This window comes from Leucopleurus acutus, assembly GCF_964270905.1.
Source record: "Leucopleurus acutus genome assembly, chromosome: 6".
NCBI classification, from domain to species: domain Eukaryota; kingdom Metazoa; phylum Chordata; class Mammalia; order Artiodactyla; family Delphinidae; genus Leucopleurus; species Leucopleurus acutus.
Genome location: NC_139149.1, coordinates 32266662 through 32287776, shown reverse-complemented (window position 1 = coordinate 32287776; position 21115 = coordinate 32266662). Strand labels below are relative to the sequence as shown.

Sequence of the window (21115 nt, the reverse complement as noted above, 5' to 3'; positions counted from 1 at the left end):
CATTAGCAACTTATGACTACAGCCTGGAGCGTCCTGACCATAGCTACCATCTCTATTACGGAGCCATTAGAAGCCACTATAGGGTTGTATCCAAGTTGAATAGGAAAATAATTTACTTGAAATTTTATACTTATAGGTGAAAGAGACTGGGGCATAATCATTATAGATTTTACTTTCTTTCTAAGGTTTTATTGTTGTTTTTCATATCCTCTTCCTAAATAGAGACAGGGGTAGGGGTAGGGGTAGGGGATTAAGCGATCTTCCCAGGGAAAACCAGCAATGTTCTTCCATGAGTCAAATTAAATATTTTGAGGGAGAAAACATTTTAAGTGGCAAAAGTAGGTACTTATCGAGGGTATTATCAAGTATGCATTCACAGAGTGAAAATCTTAACCAAAAATTTAAAAATAAAACCCACAGTCTTACTTTAAAAGCAGGCATTTACAAATTTTTTTGCAAAGATAATATGCATTTGATATTATGATTCTCCCAAGTTAGTGCAATGGCCTTTTGTTATCTGACTTTTACTAAATTATAAGGTGGTTTAAAGATGTAGGCAAATAGCTGGTAGAAACTGAGTATTAACTATTAAATATCATCCTTGAGAATTCAGGACTGAACTTCAACTTTCCTCCTAGGGTAATTTTAACTCATTATCTCCTATAATCTTTAAAGACTTGTGATCTATATAAGTATACACTTTAAGGATCAGGATTTTCATTACATACAATGAGACATTCTACAGTTATTAGAAACAAAACATACACTGAAGTTGCCAAGATAACCCTACTGCTTCTGATTAAGAATGTGTTAATTCACTGATGCTTAAGAACCATCAAAATTTCTTAAATTACATTTTAACTATTATATTTTTGATAAAAAGTGCAGCATGAGCTGAATATTTGTCATTTAACTTGTAAATCCATGAAGAAAGATGACTTCGTAAGTCTCTGAGTCATTAGCAATTAATCAGATTTCTTCAATATAACAATTGAGTGACTGGGAAGAAATCTTGAATTTTATGAAGCCCTACACATTTCTCTCTTTTGACGCTGTAAATTATGTTATTTCCAAAATCAAGCTCAGTAAGTGGTAACTTAAAAAAAATTCATGCTTAGATCCAAAAGAGGGATTACAACATCTCACATATATTCTTATTTAAGCAATATAGTATATCTTTAGATTCAATAAATCTTCCTAATATTTGACTACATATTTATTTTCTAACAGAAATGAGTGTTGATAAAATTCATCAGTCAATAACAGCCAAGAATAACTTCCTTAGATAAGTCATGGAAAATATACTTTCATGTTCAGGACAAAAATTACACAAGTGTGTCATTGCTTCCCCTGAATCCTCCATTCTATGACAGGACAGAGAGAAAGGACTGCCATCAGATGAATACATCTAGGGCCATGGGATTTCAGGTTTAAGCTTAACAACATAAATAGAGACCTCCTTTGAATACCTCTCCAGAGCACCCAGCCAAATCGAATCAGCAAAGTCAGTGTTGAAATGCCAACTAGCCACCAGATGGCAGCAATGCTTTTATGAATAATGCGGCATTATGTGCAGTCCATCTAAGATTTCCTATGTTAATAATAGAACAATCCTTACTTTAGCAAAAGGACAGATTTGTTCGTAATGAGGCCAGCTATTTTTTTCATGTCACTAGTTATATTTTGTGGGATCTATTTGCTTTCTAGAATTTGGGCCCCCCGAAAATATTTATTTTCTTACACATTAAACATTAAATTGTTGTTGAATTTCATTTTGATATCGTGATAGAAAATGCCTGTGGCTTGAAACAAATATTTTCCTTTCTGATGGACAAATAACATCTGCGGTTGTACATGTTCCAGTGTGGCTGTCAAAAGAGAAGGGTTTCACATAATTTCCTGCCACCCTCATCAGTCATCCTACACATCAAAAGAGTGTGTTCATAACCTCCCTTCCCACGAATTGATTTCAAATCTATCACAGATCTCAAATATCAGAAGCTTCTCCTCTACTTGATCATGGGTGTGAGAATTTTGAAAAATGAAGCACTGTTTAAATTCAAGTTTTAAAAAAAATCCCTAAAAACTATCAAGGTCTATATTACTCAGGAAGGGAATCCTCAATATCAATGTTTCTTTCCCTTTTTGGGCTGTTTGCAGCATTTGTTAACTTCTCCACTGTAAATTTTTTTTGGTTTGCACATGTTCACCAAGGAAGTCAGACTTAGAATTTCTCCCAGTGCTGGAAATAAAATGTTAGGCAAAGTGGTGGGATGAAGGCCAAGGATCTAATAGCTCTCTACTAAAAAGAAATTCATCTAAAGCCTCCAAGTGAATGTGCCTCCCTTGGTCAAATCACCTCATACTGATCTGTTATCTGAAAAGAGTTTAAACAGCTTCCTTCCTGATCCTTCCCCACCATCAGGCATTTCATTTCATCGTTTCTCTTAGATCATTTCTCAACATTCTGTCAAGATAAAAAAACAGCCTCCTCTCCTTTTCAAATACCGAGAATCCTTAACTGTCCTGCAGTGTTTACAGCCTTGCTCTTGAATATTTATTTTCTACTAAATTTTTAGTAACATATTTAACTCATATATTGAGAGGCTGCATAGATTCTATAAGTGGCCTCTCCAGTTCTGTATGAATGCTGGCATTTTCCTTTAATTTTAAACTTATTTTTTTTCTTGTGTACATTTCATACCTTTGTTATGGATGCTTGCTTTGTTGTTTTCTTATACTGCTTTAAACACTGCTTTGAGGTTTTGCTCACCACTGCCCAGATTTTTCCCTGCTCAGTGACTTGTGGCATATAAATGCTGTGAATATATATTTTTTTCTCTTGCTTTCAGGTCCAGCCTCATTATCTTATGTTTCTAAAAACTGAATGGCATCAACTATATCTCTGCCAGTGATCCTATATTATCCAAAACCACTCAATTTTATTTCACCCTGTGTCACCCTCATGGACAAGCTATAAAATGTCATACCATTTATTGGCCCCATCTATTATTTACCAGCTTTAGGGATTAAATCGTTCCTTTTTCTAGAAAAAGCCTGTTTACTATTAAAAGAAATCATATTCATCATGAAATAAACACAGTTGTTCTCCTTTAAAATATAAAATAAGAATTTTGAAAGAGAGATGAAAAAGGAATAAATTGGTTTGAACGTTGTCTTGCTAGCATCAGTGTAATATCTTTTGTACTTTACAAGAGGAAAATTACAAATGGAAAAACCATAACACTTGATGATTCTACTTTGATGCCATGAAATCCCCCATTGGCAGTGGTGGCTTTTGCTCAGGTGGGTGTTATGAAGGCCCAGGTTTGATCCCACATAACTCAGCTAGCCTCACTCTGGTTCTGCAGACATGGGGAAATGCACTGTTAGCCCATGTATGGCTCAGTGACCAACACACCAGTTCTACCAAAACATCAAGAAACAGAGTGTGTTCCATAAGAGGAGAGGATTTACATCATGATGTCAATAAATGAAGAATGGCATGTTGCATTTAGCCTGGTGTCAAACTAAAATCCAGAATTTATTCCAAATGGACAACTCTTATCTTTGAGCACACGGAGCCAGCTATTCCAGAAGGCGATGTGAAGTGAGCTAACCAGTGACATAAGCCCATTAGGTAACACACATCCATTCTTCTGCTAAAATATTAGAAGTAAAAGAAGACAAGTTGACATTTTCTCTTTTTTTTCTTTATATTTTTAATTTTGATTAATTTTATTTTATTTTGGAACCTTAAAATCTTGGTTCTCTTGGCTAATTTGGGACTAAAAGGTACTAGTATGGCTATTGTCAATCTTTACTGTCATCCAGTAGCATTCTGCTTTGATGATAGTTTAAAAACAAATGAAGACAGTAAGGTAGAAGACAGTGAGGTAGCATTGTGTCCTTTGGTAGTTAGTATAATAAAGAAGCTGTGCAAATGAGACCATATCCTCACAGACTACCATGCTTCATGGAATCACCAGGCAACATAAGCTTGCTATTGTTTTATTTGATAATACACCCAAGGTATCAGTATCTTAATTCTATACTTGAGATTATACCTGTTTTTTTACAGAGATCTTTATTACTTCTCAAAAGTTGAACCAGAAAAAAGACAGTGGTTTCCAAGTAACGTGGTCTGAACAAACAGGCATGTTCTTCATTTGAGGGGTGTACTTGCCATCCAAGGACTTGTTTCTGTTTCTCTTTTCCTCAGTCAGGCTAACATGCTCTTTGGGTCTCACCTTAGATTTCTGCAATCAATTTTAATTCCTGTCTCCAGGCTCTCTCCTTTGCAGTAAGCCTTATATACACCCTTAACGTTAATATTCCTAAATCAAATCCCCAATTATAAAAAATTATATCATTCCATTCATCAAAATTCTTCTGTGAAATCCCACTGGTAAAAATGAAGCCAAAATCATCAAAATAATATCCCTTCCCCTTCAATCAGAAAAAAAGTGTTGTCCTGATATCTAAGTAGGGGAATAAAAAGAGTTACTGTTGTCTCTCATTTGGGGGCATAGTAGCTGCACTTGTCTCTAAGTTCCCTTTTGCAAGATGCTCTCAATAGCTTGGTAGAGGCTTTCAGGGCAAAATGCTTTTCTTAAAGTGTTTACTAGGATATGACATTAATTAAATAACTTGTATTGATTAGATATTACATTAATTATACTATTTACTTATAGACTAGGATATTAAAAATAATTTCCGTAATGTTTGAGGACACATATCCTTAGACAATGAATGAACAGATTTTCAATGGTATATTTAATCTTAGTCTCTTGGTTAAGTTCATAAGGTAGTACAGAGAGTACAGAGACCCTGAATTGCATTTCACAGAGGCATACCTCTCCTACCCATTTTCTTCCAAAATCCACATCTGGAATTGTTCTCAAAGTACTGTGAGATGATGTGGTTAGAAGATGAATACAACCCCATCTTATTTATGTTAAAAATCAGTCCTTTGGAGTTGCTTTCAAATACAGGGCTGTTTCACTTTAACCTTAACACAGATGGGAGGCAGGTGAGTTAAAGGCTTCTCTCTTATTTCTTTGCTGTGAAAAACTGTAAGCTGGAGGAGGGATCCTACCCTGGGTTCTACATAAAGTTACAACTGACATCGCCAAAACTGGAACACACGTCCCCAGACTCTTGTGCTCTCTCCACTGAACCTTCTGAATGATGGATGAATATCTAATAAGTAGATAAAATGATTGGGGACAAGAAAAAACTAAAAAAACAACTGTATTAGACATTAATGCTGCTCTTATTCTGGTTTATTTTTAATGCCATGCCTTTCAAGATACTGTGAGTAATTCTCCAAAGTGAAACCAGCTTTACTCGAAATCTAATGCATATATGAATGTGAAGAATTATCCTTTTGCATTTAGTCTAACTACAAGCATTGAAAAATGAAAGAGAAAATTGATAAAAGCTCAGATTTATTTTAAACCATCACTTTTAACAGAAGGAAATGGATAAAAGCAAAATACCAGTAGTTTTCCTTTTGGCTTAAAATGACATTTTCCAAGATGTTATTAAATTATCTTCCCATTAATAAACTTAAGTAGTACTTAAAGATTTTAAGCTAAGACATATTCAGATCAGGAAGAGCTATCAAATTATGTTTAAATGTAAAGCATATCCATGGAAAATATTACATGAATATGTTTAATATACATTATAGTCAGAAGACTCCATCCAAAGTCAGAAAAGAAATACAACTAATGATAAATCTATTCCGAGATTTACTTTTAGGGACAGAATTGGCTTCCTTGAGATATTTTTATACGTTAAAAATGAGCCCGTGTAATGCAAAAAAAAAAAAAAAAAAAAAGAATCTCAAATCCAAGAAATTTGGCCATGGTTTTTGTTGAGGTTATAAATTGGTGGTGAGAGGAAAAAAAATACTTTCATCTTCTTGAGTCATTTAATTTTTTTCTGCCTTTAAGGCAGGCAATTGATACAGTTCTAATCAACCATAATTCATTAATAGTAGAATTATCTTATTTAAATCACGTAATCTGTAGATGAGCCTGCTGCATGTTCATGGGTGAAATTTTTTGAAAATTTTATTTGAAAGGAAACTCAGAAAAACTGAGGCCTAGTCACCGTCTGGCTCTGAGAAAAGGTTTAATTATTTCAAATGAGTAATCAACTACTGTTGTAATGAAAATGACCAAGAAAACAGATAGTATTTTTCTTATTCTTAACCCCCATTTTAAAAAGTGACTAGAGATGACACTCCAGAAATCATCTTGGAATATAGAGCCTATATTGTGGACACAATTTCTTAAAATTTTTTTATGACAATGAATTTCTTTTCTTTTTTTTTTTTTTTTTTAACTGAAACAATGCAATTTTAGCCTTAGTAGTAACCACTGAATTGGTTAAAAGGTTTCCAGTCTTCTGGTTTAAAAATGCAGTATGGGATATAGTCTCTATCTTCGTATATTCTTTGAGGAGGCAAAACTAATTTACATGACAGGAGTAAAGAATATTTTAGTGCTAAATTAAAAGGCATGGAATTAATTACAGTGCTTGGGACCATCATATATTTAATAAGAGGGCAGCTTCTTGGAGGCTGGGAATGTTTTAGAGGTGTGTCATCTATTTATTTGATAGCCATATCATGAACTCCTTTTCCCCAGACTTTCAAAAATGTTTAGTTCAGAGAGCCTTATGTTCAAAGGAAGGAAGGAAACCTGAGTGAAACTTTTCCTTCAACTTTGAAACAAAAAGATAGTAGATGTTTAAAAATTACTGATTGTTATAAATTATTTTACAACCATTTTTTCAACTGGACTTCTATTGAAAAGCTTTGTAAATGCCTGACGTATCCATGAGGAAAGAGAAGGTGACAGAAGCACTGCTTATGTTACAGATGCTGCCTGACAATACTGCCATCCTTTCACATGGTTTTATTTAGTTATTACAAGTATCTCTCTGTAAATGACATTTAGGATTATTTAAGATTATGTTGTAATCCTTTTAATCCTCAGTGCTTTAAATTTCAGGCTAAACACCAAAGAGCAAACTAGCACTTAGCAGAAATGCTTAAAACATGTGATTTGAACATAAATCTTTTTATTCACTCTTTCCCTGATGAAGACCTAGGGTTGCTCTTAACTAAGAAAACTCGTACCACATTTCATTACAATTTACTCGGTTGCTAAATGCTTTCTCAAGCTACATCAAACTTGTGATGGTCCTTGACAATTATGCTAAATGCAGAATTGAACAAAAGTTAGCAGCAATGAACATTTACTAGTTTAACTTAGAGTGTGTATGACCTTTATAATAAATACAATATGTCTTTCAGTGTTGGTAGTGTATGTGTGTGGAAAGGACCATTCTATTTCTTAACGTCAAGCTATTACATGTGGGTATATACATTGACACATACATCATATATGCATACATGTATGTACATTTATACTTTAAACACATTATGACTTGTCTATGTCTACTTTACATATATATATTATAGAAGTTGCTAAATATCTTTAATATATTATTTATTATTAAAGCTACTTATGTCAAAAACTGCTCTAAAATAGGCAGATGTTCTTGAACTCAGCCAGTGAGCATCATTCTGAATTACTGAGAATAGTTGAATACAAAACCTAATTAATTAATGCTGGCACAGTTATGTTACTATGTACCAATCAAATAAGATTGAATTTACATCAAGAGTTTAATAAGACTTTGACTATAAAGAAAATTCGACTTTTAATGCAAAAAGAAAATGAACTCAAATGTCCAAATGACATATACAAAGGAAACAAATGAAATCCTTCCATTTTTTTGTGTCATAAATGTTTGCTTCTGAGTCTTTCGAGCATATCTCAGGCACATGTTTGTTTGTTTTCCTCTTCATTTTAAGTTCAACTTCTCTAGAGACATTGTAATTATGTGGCATATAACTGCTAATCCATCAAGTTTTTAAAGACAGATTTCAAATTTTAAATTATTTCTAATTTTGCTTTTCCTTGATTTTTCTTGAACCAAAAATCTCAATAGTCGTTTGCTATCTGTAATCTATAATTCATAGACTGAGATTGAACACCATGCCTAATTCAAACTTGGTATTCTAAAGCTATTTCTGATGTAGCATATCGGCTAAAACTGTGATGGTCTTTTTCACTGAGGAAGAAATACTTCATTATCCTGTAGGTAATGAAACCCTTGAACACACACACTCAGATACCCAACAATGCCTTAATACCATGTTTTTGAGATATAATCATGTTTATTCTGATCATTTGAGAGTTATTCCAGCTAATGTACCTAATCAAATATTGATGCAAGTCATCTAGAGCTAGCTCTCTGACAAATCCTTCCCGATGCTTTTTTGTTAACAGAACTATAAAAGCTATCTATATTGTTCCTCTTGAAACGCTTACTTTCACTATGGATACGTATTAGTCAATTTTACCTAAGCTCATATGTTTAGATGATGAAAAGATTTCAGCATGACAAGAAAACCACATGATTCACCCCAAAAAGAATGAAGCAGGAAATTAAACCTGAATCTTTCTTTAGTTTTATTATTTGCAACATCCTTATCATCACCTCTTGTTTCTCTAAACTAAAGGGTACAAGACAAAAAAAGATAAACTGGATGTAAGAAAACTGAAGTCCCATGAACTGCTCAGGTATCTTACAAACAAAGCTAACTGGCAAGATTTTCACCTCCAAAAAGCTACCAAAAGTGAGAATAGTTTTAATATCTTTGGAAGTACCTACATTAAGAAATAAGAAAAATGAGTAAAATATTATAACAGAGGCAGTCACACCCCGAAAAGGTTAGGATGATAACATATTATCAATGTATTGGTTTAAATATACATCTATGAATATTATATTCACAGCTATGTAAAATTATACTTAAATATTTTCTTCCATATTCGCAGCCCTGTACACATCATATATATTTGATTATCATCCTCATTTGTGATCTAACTTAACTCTTCATAAGGTTAACAGAAGGAACTGAAAAAGTCTTCCTTAGTTCAACTCCGAGGGTTTCTTCTATTCAAGAATTATGTCAGTGTCAAATTTTAATGTCTTTATTTTTGTTTTGTTTTGTTTTTTATAATGTCTTTATTTTACAACATTGATGATTAGGTTGCTAAACTCACAATACATAATAAAACTAAACCACTTAGCTCACCCTACCCTGTTCAGAACTAGCCATACTGATTATCTAGGTTGTCACAGAGGCTAGGATTATAGCCCCTAAATTTTCTTATTTATAGCAGAATAAAAAAAAATAAAAGCAAGAGATTGGGAGACAGAGTATATCACTGATCTACAATTCCTGACTTTAAAAAAAAATTTAATTTTACTTCTTGATTCTGTAAGTTCACCTTCTAATCACTTTGGGCTTTAGTCCTTTGATTTCTTGGCAAGTATGTTTAGTTTTCTTTATTTCTTTTTTTTGGTTTTCTTCTTTCCTTCCTTTCTTTCTTTCTTCCTCATTTTTGGTTAAAAAGAAAAAGAAAAACAAAAAAACCTCTTCCATATAAAAATGAATACCTAAATAGAATTCAACTATAATCAGAAAAATAAGTTATTCCATAATATGTTAAAAGTGTTTTTTCATGTTGTTTTGTTTTGTTTTTTTAATTAACATAAGTCCAAATTATTTGCCTAGAATTCATTGAGCATTTGGAAAATGCAAAAACAAACTGAAAATCAGTTTTTTCATCCCAGTGAGAGTTCAGATAAGAAATGTCACCTACCTATACTTCTATAAGACTGAATACATTAATTTTAGTGATACATTTAAGAACAGAATTGACTTTTCTTCAAGGGCTAAAATGGTCTCAGAAGACATTTGATACAATAATTATGATAATCTAGTTCCTACTAAATGATATAAATTCTAAAATATACTATAAAGTTATTGGTTACTTTGGAGATATAAAAGTAAATTAAATGTCATGTAAATATAGAAAAAGATCAACTTCCATAATCTGAAGTTATTAATTGCCAAAGGGATTTCAGTAACATCATATGTGAAATATTAAGTTTTCCCATTTCCTTTCTTTCAAGGATTTCATCTGGTGCTTTCCATTTAAAGGAACATGATTGAAATTATTAATCACAGTTATTTTTTTCCAAAAAATTAAATTATACAATATGAAAAATCCAATTTTTATAACTGTTCAGCTCTCTCCATCCCCCAAGTTACACTGGTAAATATAATTTATGACTGGAAAGCAGGAATGGCAATGAATGCAAATAGTTTATCATAATTAGCAAATCTTACTTTGTTTACATCTGAAAGTCCTACATTAAATCTATTTAAGCCAAGCATTCTAGGTTTGAACCACAAACAGCTATCAAACACACTGAAAAATTCAATGACTTTCGGGTATATAATTAATCACCACACAACATATATTTTGTGTTTAGATAGCAAGCAGTCACCAGGGAAAAACAACAAAACAACCAAAATTCAACAAGGAAGAGAAGCCAGGTTTTTCACAATGACCTCTACACAACTAGTTCATGCACATAAAAACATCGTAACAAGGTAGTCTTGTTTTGATTACCCAAGAGAGCTCAGATTTAGAAGGAATAGGAATAATTTGAATCTATGTAGCATTCTTACCTGAAAGACATTCTTTCTGCTTGATTTTTCTTTGGCCCATTCGATATATGCCCCACACAAATCCACACTTTCTGGTTTGTGCCCAGTTTTCTGCAAACGAAAATGCAATAAGAATAAAAAGCATACAACACTGGAGATGCATGTCAGAAAAAATAAAGCTTTATTGACTTAGCAGCTATATATTTATGGTATAAAGACTTTCTTATCTTTTTTCCAGTTTCAAATAGATATCCTCACCGTCATGTTCATTGCAGCATTATGTACAATAGCCAAAGCATGGAAATGACCTGTGTCCATCAATCCATCAATGGATGAATGGATAAACAAAATGTTTTATATAATATAATGTTTTATATTGTGTGTGTGTGTATATATATATATATATACACACACACACGTAAGTTAGACAGGAGACAAATTCTGCATGATTTCACTTTTATGTGGAATCTAAAGTATAATTCATAGAAACAGGCTGGTTACCAGGCACTGGGGTAATTGGAAGATATTTGTCAAAGGGTACAGACTTTCAGTTTTAAGATGAATAAGTTCTGGGGATCGAATATACAGCATGGTGACTATAGTTAACACTTTACTGTATACTTGAAAATTGCTAAGAGAGTAGATCTTAAATGTTAGAACCACACAAAAAGGTAACTATGTGAGGTGATGAATGTTACTAACTAACCTTAGTGTGGTAATCATTTCACAGTATATCTGTATATCAAATCACCACATTTCATGCCTTAAACTTACACATTATTAATTGTCAATTATATCTCAATAGAGCTGAAAAAAAGAAAAAACAAATTTAATAAATATTAAGTGCCAACTGTATGCCTTTTAGAAATTCATTTTTCAGACTTTAAGTCTATACACATAAGTATAATGTGTATTTGTATTTAGTAAATTTAATTTAGATCAAATAGATTATGGTGTGTGCCTCCTTTCACACAATACAATGTGTATGTTAGTGAAAAGCTGTTTTTACTTCAGTAATTCATAATAATCAGTTAATAGGAATATCCTCTGTATTTGCCTCTTCATATTTTTATTTAGTTCAAGTGAATCACACTTACATAACTTTAAATTTGCAAAACTCCAAACATTAAACAAAAACTTACCTGCTTGGGAGATTTTTTTACTATTTTTAAAGAAAGTTAAGCCACATTTCAAAGACTCCAACTATTTTCATATGTTCTGAGCTACTCTAGGTTTTCCTAGAGAGAAATTCAGTTTCCTCAAGCCATTTTCAATAGAATACTTTAAAATTTTAGTGTAAAAAGCTTATAATATATTTAGACAATGTTAACAGTATGAACTTTAGGTTAAAGCATAAAATTATGGAAAAATGGCAAAAATTTTATAAGAAATCTGTCCACAATTGTTTCCTCAGAGCCACTATGTTCTATCGGTTTAAAAGAAATAAAATATTTTTCAGAAGAAGCCAGAAATATGGGGTTTTTTAATAGTAAATTGTGAGATTTTTTGATTTTTGGCAACTCAATAAAAATTTTTTTGGAAACATTATACAGGCCAAGCATAACTTTCCTTCAGGGTAAATTCGGCTGGCAAGATGGCAATTGATAGCATAGCTTTCCTTGGTTATTTGGTAGTAATCTAAGGAAAAACTTATCAAGATGAGCATGGCTCTTATGGATGCTTCAGATACTGAAATATTTTTACTGTTTTCCCATAATCTGCCACCCAGGTCATCACGGCTGTGGAAAATCTCAAGGCACAATAATAATGTTCATTGTTGAGTGACTTATGACATAGAAAAATTAAGAAAAACCTGCTTCTACAGTTAATTGAATTATGGGACACTCAGAACCAATAAACATATATAACAAAAAAGATTATCTCTCCCACGTAATGCAGTCAGGAAAAAAAGATGGAATATGATTTTATATAAGAAGCACTTTTTATGGGCCAAACACTTCTTATGTGTTTTATGGCTATCAATTCTTTTAATTCTTAAAATACCTGTATGAAGTAGGTATTATTATTTTTTAAAATAAATTTATTTATTTTTGGCTGCATTGGGTCTTTGTTGCTGTGTGTGGGCCTTCTCTAGTTGTGGTGAGCAGGGGCTATTCTTTGTTGCAGTGTGTGGGCTTCTCATGGCAGTGGCTTCTCTTGTTGCGGAGCACAGGCTCTAGGGGCATGGGCTTCACTAGTTGTGGCATGTGGGCTCAGTAATTGTGGCTCACAGGCTTTAGAGCACAGGCTCAGTAGTTCTGGCGCACGGGCTTAGTTGCCCCACTGCATGTGGGATCTTCCTGGACCAGGGCTCAAACCCACGTCCCCTGCACTGGCAGGTGGATTCTTAACCACTGCGCTACCACGGAAGCCCAGTAGGTATTATTATTATTACCATGTTACAGGTAAGAGAATATGCCAGAATGGTTAGGTGAGCTTTCCCAAGGTAACATAGGTAGAAAAGGAGGTGCCAGGATTTAAATGCTAGCAGTGCCCCTCCAGAGTCTGTTTTTAACCACTATGTAGTTCTTAAAAATTGAATATACACTATGATCATATTCATGCTAAAACATGAAACATTTTGGGAAAAGATATGCTTTTCTTACTAGACTAGTACAGACATATTGATCTTGTTTCTGTCCTTCTCTGTTGAACTTGATCTTCCCATTGGGCCTTTACACCACCTGTTTACCTGGAATACCTCCCAATCTTCACATGGCTGACTCCTTCTCCATCATGTCTCAGCTGAATGTCACCTTGTCAGAGGTCTTCTCTCTGACTGTCTTATATAAAATCATGGCATTCCAGGACTCCTGATTACTCTCTACCTATTTATTTTAATTTCACCACAGCCTTCCTCCTAACCGAAATTTTTATATATATATATATATATATATATATATATATATAGTTTTATATGCTGACTGTTTTTCTCCCACTGGAATTTAACTCCCTGAGCTGGGACCTTGTTTGCCTTTTCCTCCACTATTTTTCCAATGTATGGAACAGTGCTGGTACATAGTTGTTCAATGAATATTTGCTAAATTTGTGCATGAAGGAAAATACCAAAATGCAACTAGCATTTGTGCTTTGGAAGGAAGGTTTGGGCATCTTAAAATTCCTAACTTTATAACAAGCAAGATTTGTATCTGGTCTAATGGTTAAGCAGTCTTTGCTTTGTGATTTGGCAAAATCTAAACAGTTTAATGGACTCATATGTGGACTGAACATAGGATTTCACAGAATCATGCAATAAACACTTACTGTATATATACTAAGTGTGAGTGTGTTAGCTACTGTGTTGGCCTATATCTTGACTCTTCCTTTAAGAATCGTATCCTAGCCTCAGACTCTGTATAATTATCTATAGACTCTCTCTATAGAAAGAGAGAGAGCTAGAGGAGACTTATGGGTAAAAAGCAATCTAAGCTTTGCCAGTGTGCTTACCATCTAGTTCTGCCAGCTTCTAGCTGTCCTCATCAGCGTCATATGCTAAATCCGATGGCTTTGGCACCTGGCTTGGGTTTATCTCAGTCCGAACACTGCCCATTACACTTAGTCACCTCCTAGTGCTCATTCATGTGACTTTGACCCGTCTCTTACATTCTTCATGAGCTCACTGCTTTACCTCCTCTCCACATTAGCAATCTTCATTGTGCTTTCTGCCTAACAAATCCCATTTTCTGAATCTGCCTTACTCCCACCTTGTTATGTTTGATTTTCGAGGTTATTGAAATCTGCACACCTTTGTGTGTTGCCCCAGCCTCTCAAGTCCTTGATTTCACTTCCTTTCATGTCCAGACCTGTGCCTCTGATTCTGCAGTCAATTCAGCCTCTCTCTCTCTCTCTCTCTTTCTCTCTCTCCCTCCCTCATTCGATGATCCACTCCACTCTCTCATCCACTTTTTCTTCTTCTACAATCTTCCTCATATTCCTCAATTCTAGAGAAATAACTTGACTACTCAATGTAGTAACATTACAAATAATGGCCACCTACTTCAGCTGGGCTTTTGACTCTACTTAGCAATACTATTATTACTGTGATAAGGACACAACGTATCCATGAAATCATTACCAAGACCAATGTCATGAATACTTTGCAAAGTTTTTATGCGCTCCTAGTCAGTTTCTACTCTTCCTCATGGTACCTCTCTCCCAAAGCTTTACCTTTTTCAAGCCCACCAAACGGCTTACTCATAATTCAGAGAGATCATAGAGCTGTGGTGCTACAACATTCGCCATTCTTCCCTCTTTCATAGTTAGTCTGTGTAATGCAAATGAACAAACAGAAACTTTAATAAATTTCTATATGTCTTGCCCTCTGAAAGCTTTATATCAAATTCTCATTTATTCCTTACAACAAATTTGTGAAGTTAATACCATTGCCTTTAACTGACATGTGAAGAAAACTCAAGCAGGGAGTGGTTAAGTGCCTTACATAAGCTCATGCACTTAATAAGGACCTCAGCTGAGATACGAATTCATTTTTATTTGACTCCAAGTCCCAAGTCCTTATCACAACACAATACACTGCCTCCCCTCCATACCTATCCTTTCCTCCTGCTAGGTCACATAATGCCTTTTTCAGGTCCCAAAGTAAGAATTAACACTTTCTATTTCTTCCTTGTAAGTGTCATCATTTCCCACTTTTGCATCTGTTTCCCAAAATTCTGGACCTGGGTCTGTGACTCTGGTCCACCTGTCCAATGAACTCCCATGTCTGGGCACGACAGTGTCATCTATGAGCATCAAAATTACCTGGCCTATCAGTGCCATATACTGCATGAACTCACAAGGCATGTCTTGTTTTGCCTCAGAGTAAGAGATGCTCCTTCTTCAGCCCAAGGTTTTTCCTCTATAGTTCCTAATTCTATCCAATCTCATTCCTTGTTTTCCCTAAAGTAGATTATATCCTTTAGACTATAATCACACTGAAGTGATTATAAAAAAATAAAAAATAGAAGAAAGCAAGCACCAATGCCACAACTTCACGTTTTCTCAATCTCACCTATTTCCTTTCATGATTACCAGGATTCTTCAGTTTCCTGCAGTCACATTCTCTGCTCCTGTTCTATTCTCTCCTCAACCCACTGCAGTCTTTTATCCCCTTCCTTGGTTAATCTAATTCGTCTTAACTATTAAGGTCAACAGGAACAGTCTGATGCTTTCTCTCCCATCCACATTCTGGTTGAACTCTGTAGTACTATGAGATTCTGCTGGCCCTTCTTAAACCCTCTGTCCTTCAGCTAAGGAGACATTTTCTCTCCAAATTCTTTCACCTTTTATACTTTTCCTTCTCTGTTTTTTTTTTTTTCTTTTTCCCTCACTGACTTCTCTTCCTCAACCAACTTCTTAACTTCTTAAATGTTAGTAATCCCTGGTTTATGGTTCTAGGCTTTCATTATTTCTCATAGTTTACATGATTCCTGTGAGTTTTGATTTTGCCTGTGGCCTGATCCATCACTTATTTATGTTAACTCCCCATGATTCCTCTGGTTCCCAGCTCCCTCTTATGTGTCCAAACTCTATTTTCTAACTATCATTAGGATATAGCACAGACATCTCCTTGAAATCACTGTCTTCTTCTCAGACTTGTCCTCTTTTTTCTATTGCTTGTCTTGGCTAATCATTTATCTCCTTCACTCTCTTCACTTTCTTAGTTCTCCTCTTTCCATCAATAGCCACAACCAAAAGGTACAAAGCCCAAATTCCAGAACGAGATCACAAACTCTTTTAAGTTCTTATTTTCTCTCATCTGAATTTCTCTCCTTCCCATTTCCTCTGAACTCAGTAAAAACCATTTCAATTCATTCTCCACATTTTGAATTTTTTTCCTAAAATACAAATCTCACAATATTTCTCCTAGAAAACTTGTTATCCACAAGATAATGTACAAATCCCTTAGTAGAGTATACAGGCTTCTTTTCATCATCCCCCAACCACCTTCTCAGTTCCATTCATCCCTCCTTTTTTCTATACATCAGCAATGCTGAATTCCAGGCAGTTTCCAAAATGCTACATGCTTTCACAACTCTATATTTTGGGGAAGTGAGTATGCATGTACCCTTTTCATCTGGAACACAGTTATTTCTCTCTTCATCCACTCTCTTTGCCTGCCATCTGCCCCAATCCTGCTCATTTTCATGATGTAACTCCAAAATAATTTCCACGAGGCTCTCCTTCACCTCTGCAGGCACAGTCACTCTTTCCTTCTTACCATTTCCCCTACTCTGAAAAACATTTTTTTTTTTTTTTTTTTTACAATTTGTTTTGTTATTCACACATTGCAACTACTTTTTGATGTGTTTCTTTCCCCCAGCTATACAATCAGAGAACAAGCTGGGTTTGTCTTATCGGTCTTCATTTTCCCCAAATTTAGCAAAGTGGCCCAAAGTAAGCACTCAAGAGAAGTTTGTTAACCTTTGAATGAATTTATGAACTGGATGGAAAATTGCAACAGAAAATTTCCAGATTCACTCAAATGAATTAATAAAATTAAGAATACAGCTCAGAATTATAGTTTACAAAATGAGAAATATTTAGGACATAAAAATCACTACATTCCCATTTATACTGACCTTAAATAGGAACTGATCTTATGGCAAAATTGAAGCAAATAATAGAGATTTGGGGTGAATTTAAAAGTATGCCAGAAAAAGCTAAAGTGATTTTGGTAAAAGTCAAGCAAATAAAAATATTAGCCTCAAGAAAAGAAAACTAAGATAAGTAAATGAAGGACTATATAAAAATGATCCTAATCAATTGTTTATTTTTACAAAGTCAAAGCAGAAAGACCTAGGTTTGAAGAACAACTTTAGGGACTAGGCTTTATTAGAAGGGAAAATCATCAGTGTTTAAGTGTTGTTAAATATTGGAATAAGTAGTTCAGAAAAGTTGTAGAATTTACTTGGAAGACAGTCAAGATTTTATTCCATCTGAAATTAAAGAATCCTTTAATAGAAAACGTATTTCTGATTCTACAGCTATAAAACACATGAACAAGTCTGCTGAACTACATGATGCCAATGTATCACATTGTACATCATTATAAAAATGTACTTTTAAAAGTTGACTAAATATAAACTTAAGCCTAAGAGTAGACATATATCTATTCTGGGTAAACTTAAAATATAAATGATTTTTAAATATTTAAATAGAATTATTTAAAAGTTACTGCTTCTGGACAATAAAACATAAAAGCCTCTTTGTTGGAGAAATGTGAAGTCATTAAAAATTGATCTTAGGTCTTGTCCACTTCTGATTTTTATTATTCTCTTAGTCCATCTTTACCATTTCTCAATAATAGCTGACAGGGTTGTCTCTCCATAATATATTTTTCTCTGACTTAGATTAAACCTTTGGGATTAAGTTTCCCATTTTTCTTTATGGGATATTTGGGGGCTTTTAATGTATATTAAGAAAATATCAAAGGCCAGATGCTTTTTTGCTTGATGGCATTTTCCATGATGAAGATTGGCCATGTGTGTGGGCAACAAATCACTGGGCCACTCATTCTCATACCCTTATTACTAGATGTGGTTGAAAAAAAGTCAAGGCTCAGATTTTATGAAACAGTTTATTAGCTACCATTTTTTATTTTGGATTAATTGCTATTCCAGAATATAGACTCAGATTGTCCTTATCAGTCTGAAACATGAAACACAAAATCTGTTTAGAGGAATTAAGTTTTATCACATAACTGGTTTTGATTCTGGAAAATCAGTCATGGAGGAGGATAAAACTCACTTATAAATTCTCATTTGGGCAAAATGATTTAGGAAAGAGTGCTGAATGGATACCTGATCTTATTAATGTCTAAAGTATGGCCGCTGTCAACATAGAAGAGGATACTTTGATTGTTAAGATGTGGGTTTTATGTATATGAATATAAATGGTGTTAATAATAACTGAAATTGTTTCTCCAGTGAAATTTCTCAGTATATTACAAGACCAAATCAAACCAGATTTTCAGAAAAGCAAAGCCTTGTTAGTGATTTGGGGCACTAGAATGTTATGTGTTTGTTTGTTTGTTGAGGAGAAAGTATTCTCCCCTTTTTAAGATTATTGCATTTATTCCTGAATCAAAATCTTGCTAGAATAAATATAATAGCTTCTATTTAATCTATGTTTGTTGCATGCTTATATTGCCTTAAATTTACACTATGTAAAAACTATTTAATTCTTCAATGTGAGCAATTTGGGCACATTTTTGATGCCTCAGGCACCTCCTCAGATTCCCTCCTTAGACCCTCATTCTTTCAGTCTGCCTCAGTTGTCCCTGTAGATGACCAGTGATGCTTGGGCCCATATGGTCCCACTTCCTGTGGATGACCAGACACCTTCTTGGAATGCAAGGCCCTCCTGGTTGCCAAGGTTCAGACTGGATTTTAGATCCCCACCACATCCAGATTTGGATAAAATACTATTTTACAGGGTGTAGGATCTGACCTTCTGCATAGCCATCCAAGGGTGTACCCAGCATCCACATAATACAAGGAGAAAATACTCCGGGTGATAAATTTTAACCAAAAGGAAGCAAGAAATGGGAAGAAACAGGTCAATATATTCCTTCTCCTACCTCCATCCCTTCCTCCTACAGACTGCTTCATGCTTTCTCCAGTTTATTTGCAGCTTTTTTGCAAGTCAAGTGGTGCACCTGCCCAGTGGTTCTCTGTGTCTCTGAGGATCACTGTAGAGTAGTAGCCAGCATGATAACACATCCTCTTTTCTATTTTGCATCATCTCCTGCCTCACTTCCTTTTTTTTTTTTTTTTTTTTTTTTTTGCGGTACGCGGGCCTCTCACTGCTGTGGCCTCTCCCGTTGTGGAGCACAGGCTCCGGACGCGCAGGCTCAGCGGCCATGGCGCACGGGCTCAGCCGCTCCGCGGCATGTGGGATCCTCCCGGACCGGGGCACAAACCCGCGTCCCCTGCATCGGCAGGCGGACTCTCAACCACTGCGCCACCAGGGAGGCCCCCTCACTTCCTTTTTACTTCACTCTCTGTGTCCTGGGCTCATGCCTCCCAAATAAAGCATGGATGCTTAATTTGGGCTTTGTTTTCTAGGGAATCCGGACTGAGACAATTGATGTTACTCTCCTGTGTCAGGGAGGCATAGCTCTCCACTGAAATGTGTGCAGGGCTCTCTCTTCAGGAGTCTAGAGTTGTCATTGGAAAGTATTGGGTTGGCCAAAAAGTGCATTCTGGTTTTTCCATAAGATGTTACAGGAAAACCTAAAAGAACTTTTTGACCATCCCAACAGCTCACCAGCCAAAGGCTCCATTTTTTTCTATCCCCCTTTACACCAACCTGTGGCCACATTACCCATTCTCATCACTGGAATGTGAACAAGAACAATGTGAGACACCTCTGGGCTCACAGCTTTTAAAGAGCATGCAGATTTTCCTATGCTCTCTTAACGTTTCCTTCATCTGCCACTAGGGGATGACAGAACCAAAAGATGGGAGAAGCACAATGTAGCAGAAAGCTGACCAGGAATATCTATTTTGGCCTATGGTATGAGTAAGAAATGAGGTTCTGAAGACATTTTGAATTGTATTTGGACAGCAGGTAGTGTTTCTTTACCTGAAAAATCTTGATATTATTGTTAAGAAAACTAAGACAAGGATTTTGAAGTATACTGTCATTAAGTGAGTTTGTGCATTTGAATCCAATTCTGATTCCAAAGTCTGTTCTCTTAACCACTATACTCAATTGCTTCATGTAATAATAATACCAATAATACCAATAATAAATATAACTAATATTTATTATCTCTGCTGTGTGTCAGGCTTGCTACATCAATTTTCTCACACAATCTCACAATAGCTCTATGAGGTAGGTACTCTTATTAAACCCATACTGCAGCTGAGACAAAGAATTGTAGCAACAAATAAAATGTGAACCTGGGATTCCTAACCCAGGTTGTGTGACTTAGAAGCCCCTATTTCTACCTAATACGGTATACTGCTTCCCAGAGCATTTCAATTTAGTAGTGACTTTTAAAGGAAGAATAAATACATATATTCAGTAAATTTAAAAATGCACCGTGGAGTAAAAGTCCATTTTATCTTAGAGAAATGTAAGCTCTAAATCAGATGTATTACATTGACCAAAATGATAAACCACAGAGAGTCAAGCTTCACAATTAAAATACTTTTCTGAAGGAGCCTAAGGTGAGGTTTATTGGACAGTAAGCTATTACCCATTTATAAGGCATCCTATCAATTTCATAGATTTTTGTGGTTATTAAAAATTATGTACGATACAGAATTTATTGTGGTTAATGGCCAAATCTTGAGAAAATTATAACCAGAGAACATGGCTTCATTTATATTAATATCGATCACTTGATTTCATTTTTTTCCTTACAAAGTTTGTGTTAATAAAACACTAGAATTCATTTTTCCTTTATATCTTTGATCTCCACCTGTCATCCTCCAGGTTTTGGACTGTTTTTTCTTTTAATTTTTAAATGTATGTTGAGACCGTATGATAGTGCAATCT

At 34.7% G+C, this 21115-nt stretch overlaps 1 protein-coding gene across 1 annotated transcript in view; it reads right to left on the bottom strand.

Moving 5' to 3' along the window:
- The window catches only part of ARHGAP15 (Rho GTPase activating protein 15), a gene marked incomplete at its 3' end in the record, with an annotated part of 621352 nt that overhangs the window by 480527 nt on the left and 119710 nt on the right, over nucleotides 1-21115 (bottom strand). The window contains exon 6 of the mRNA XM_082841317.1: nucleotides 10631-10720. Within this exon, the coding sequence (XP_082697443.1) occupies nucleotides 10631-10720 (90 nt within the window). The remainder of the gene's footprint in view (nucleotides 1-10630; nucleotides 10721-21115) is intronic.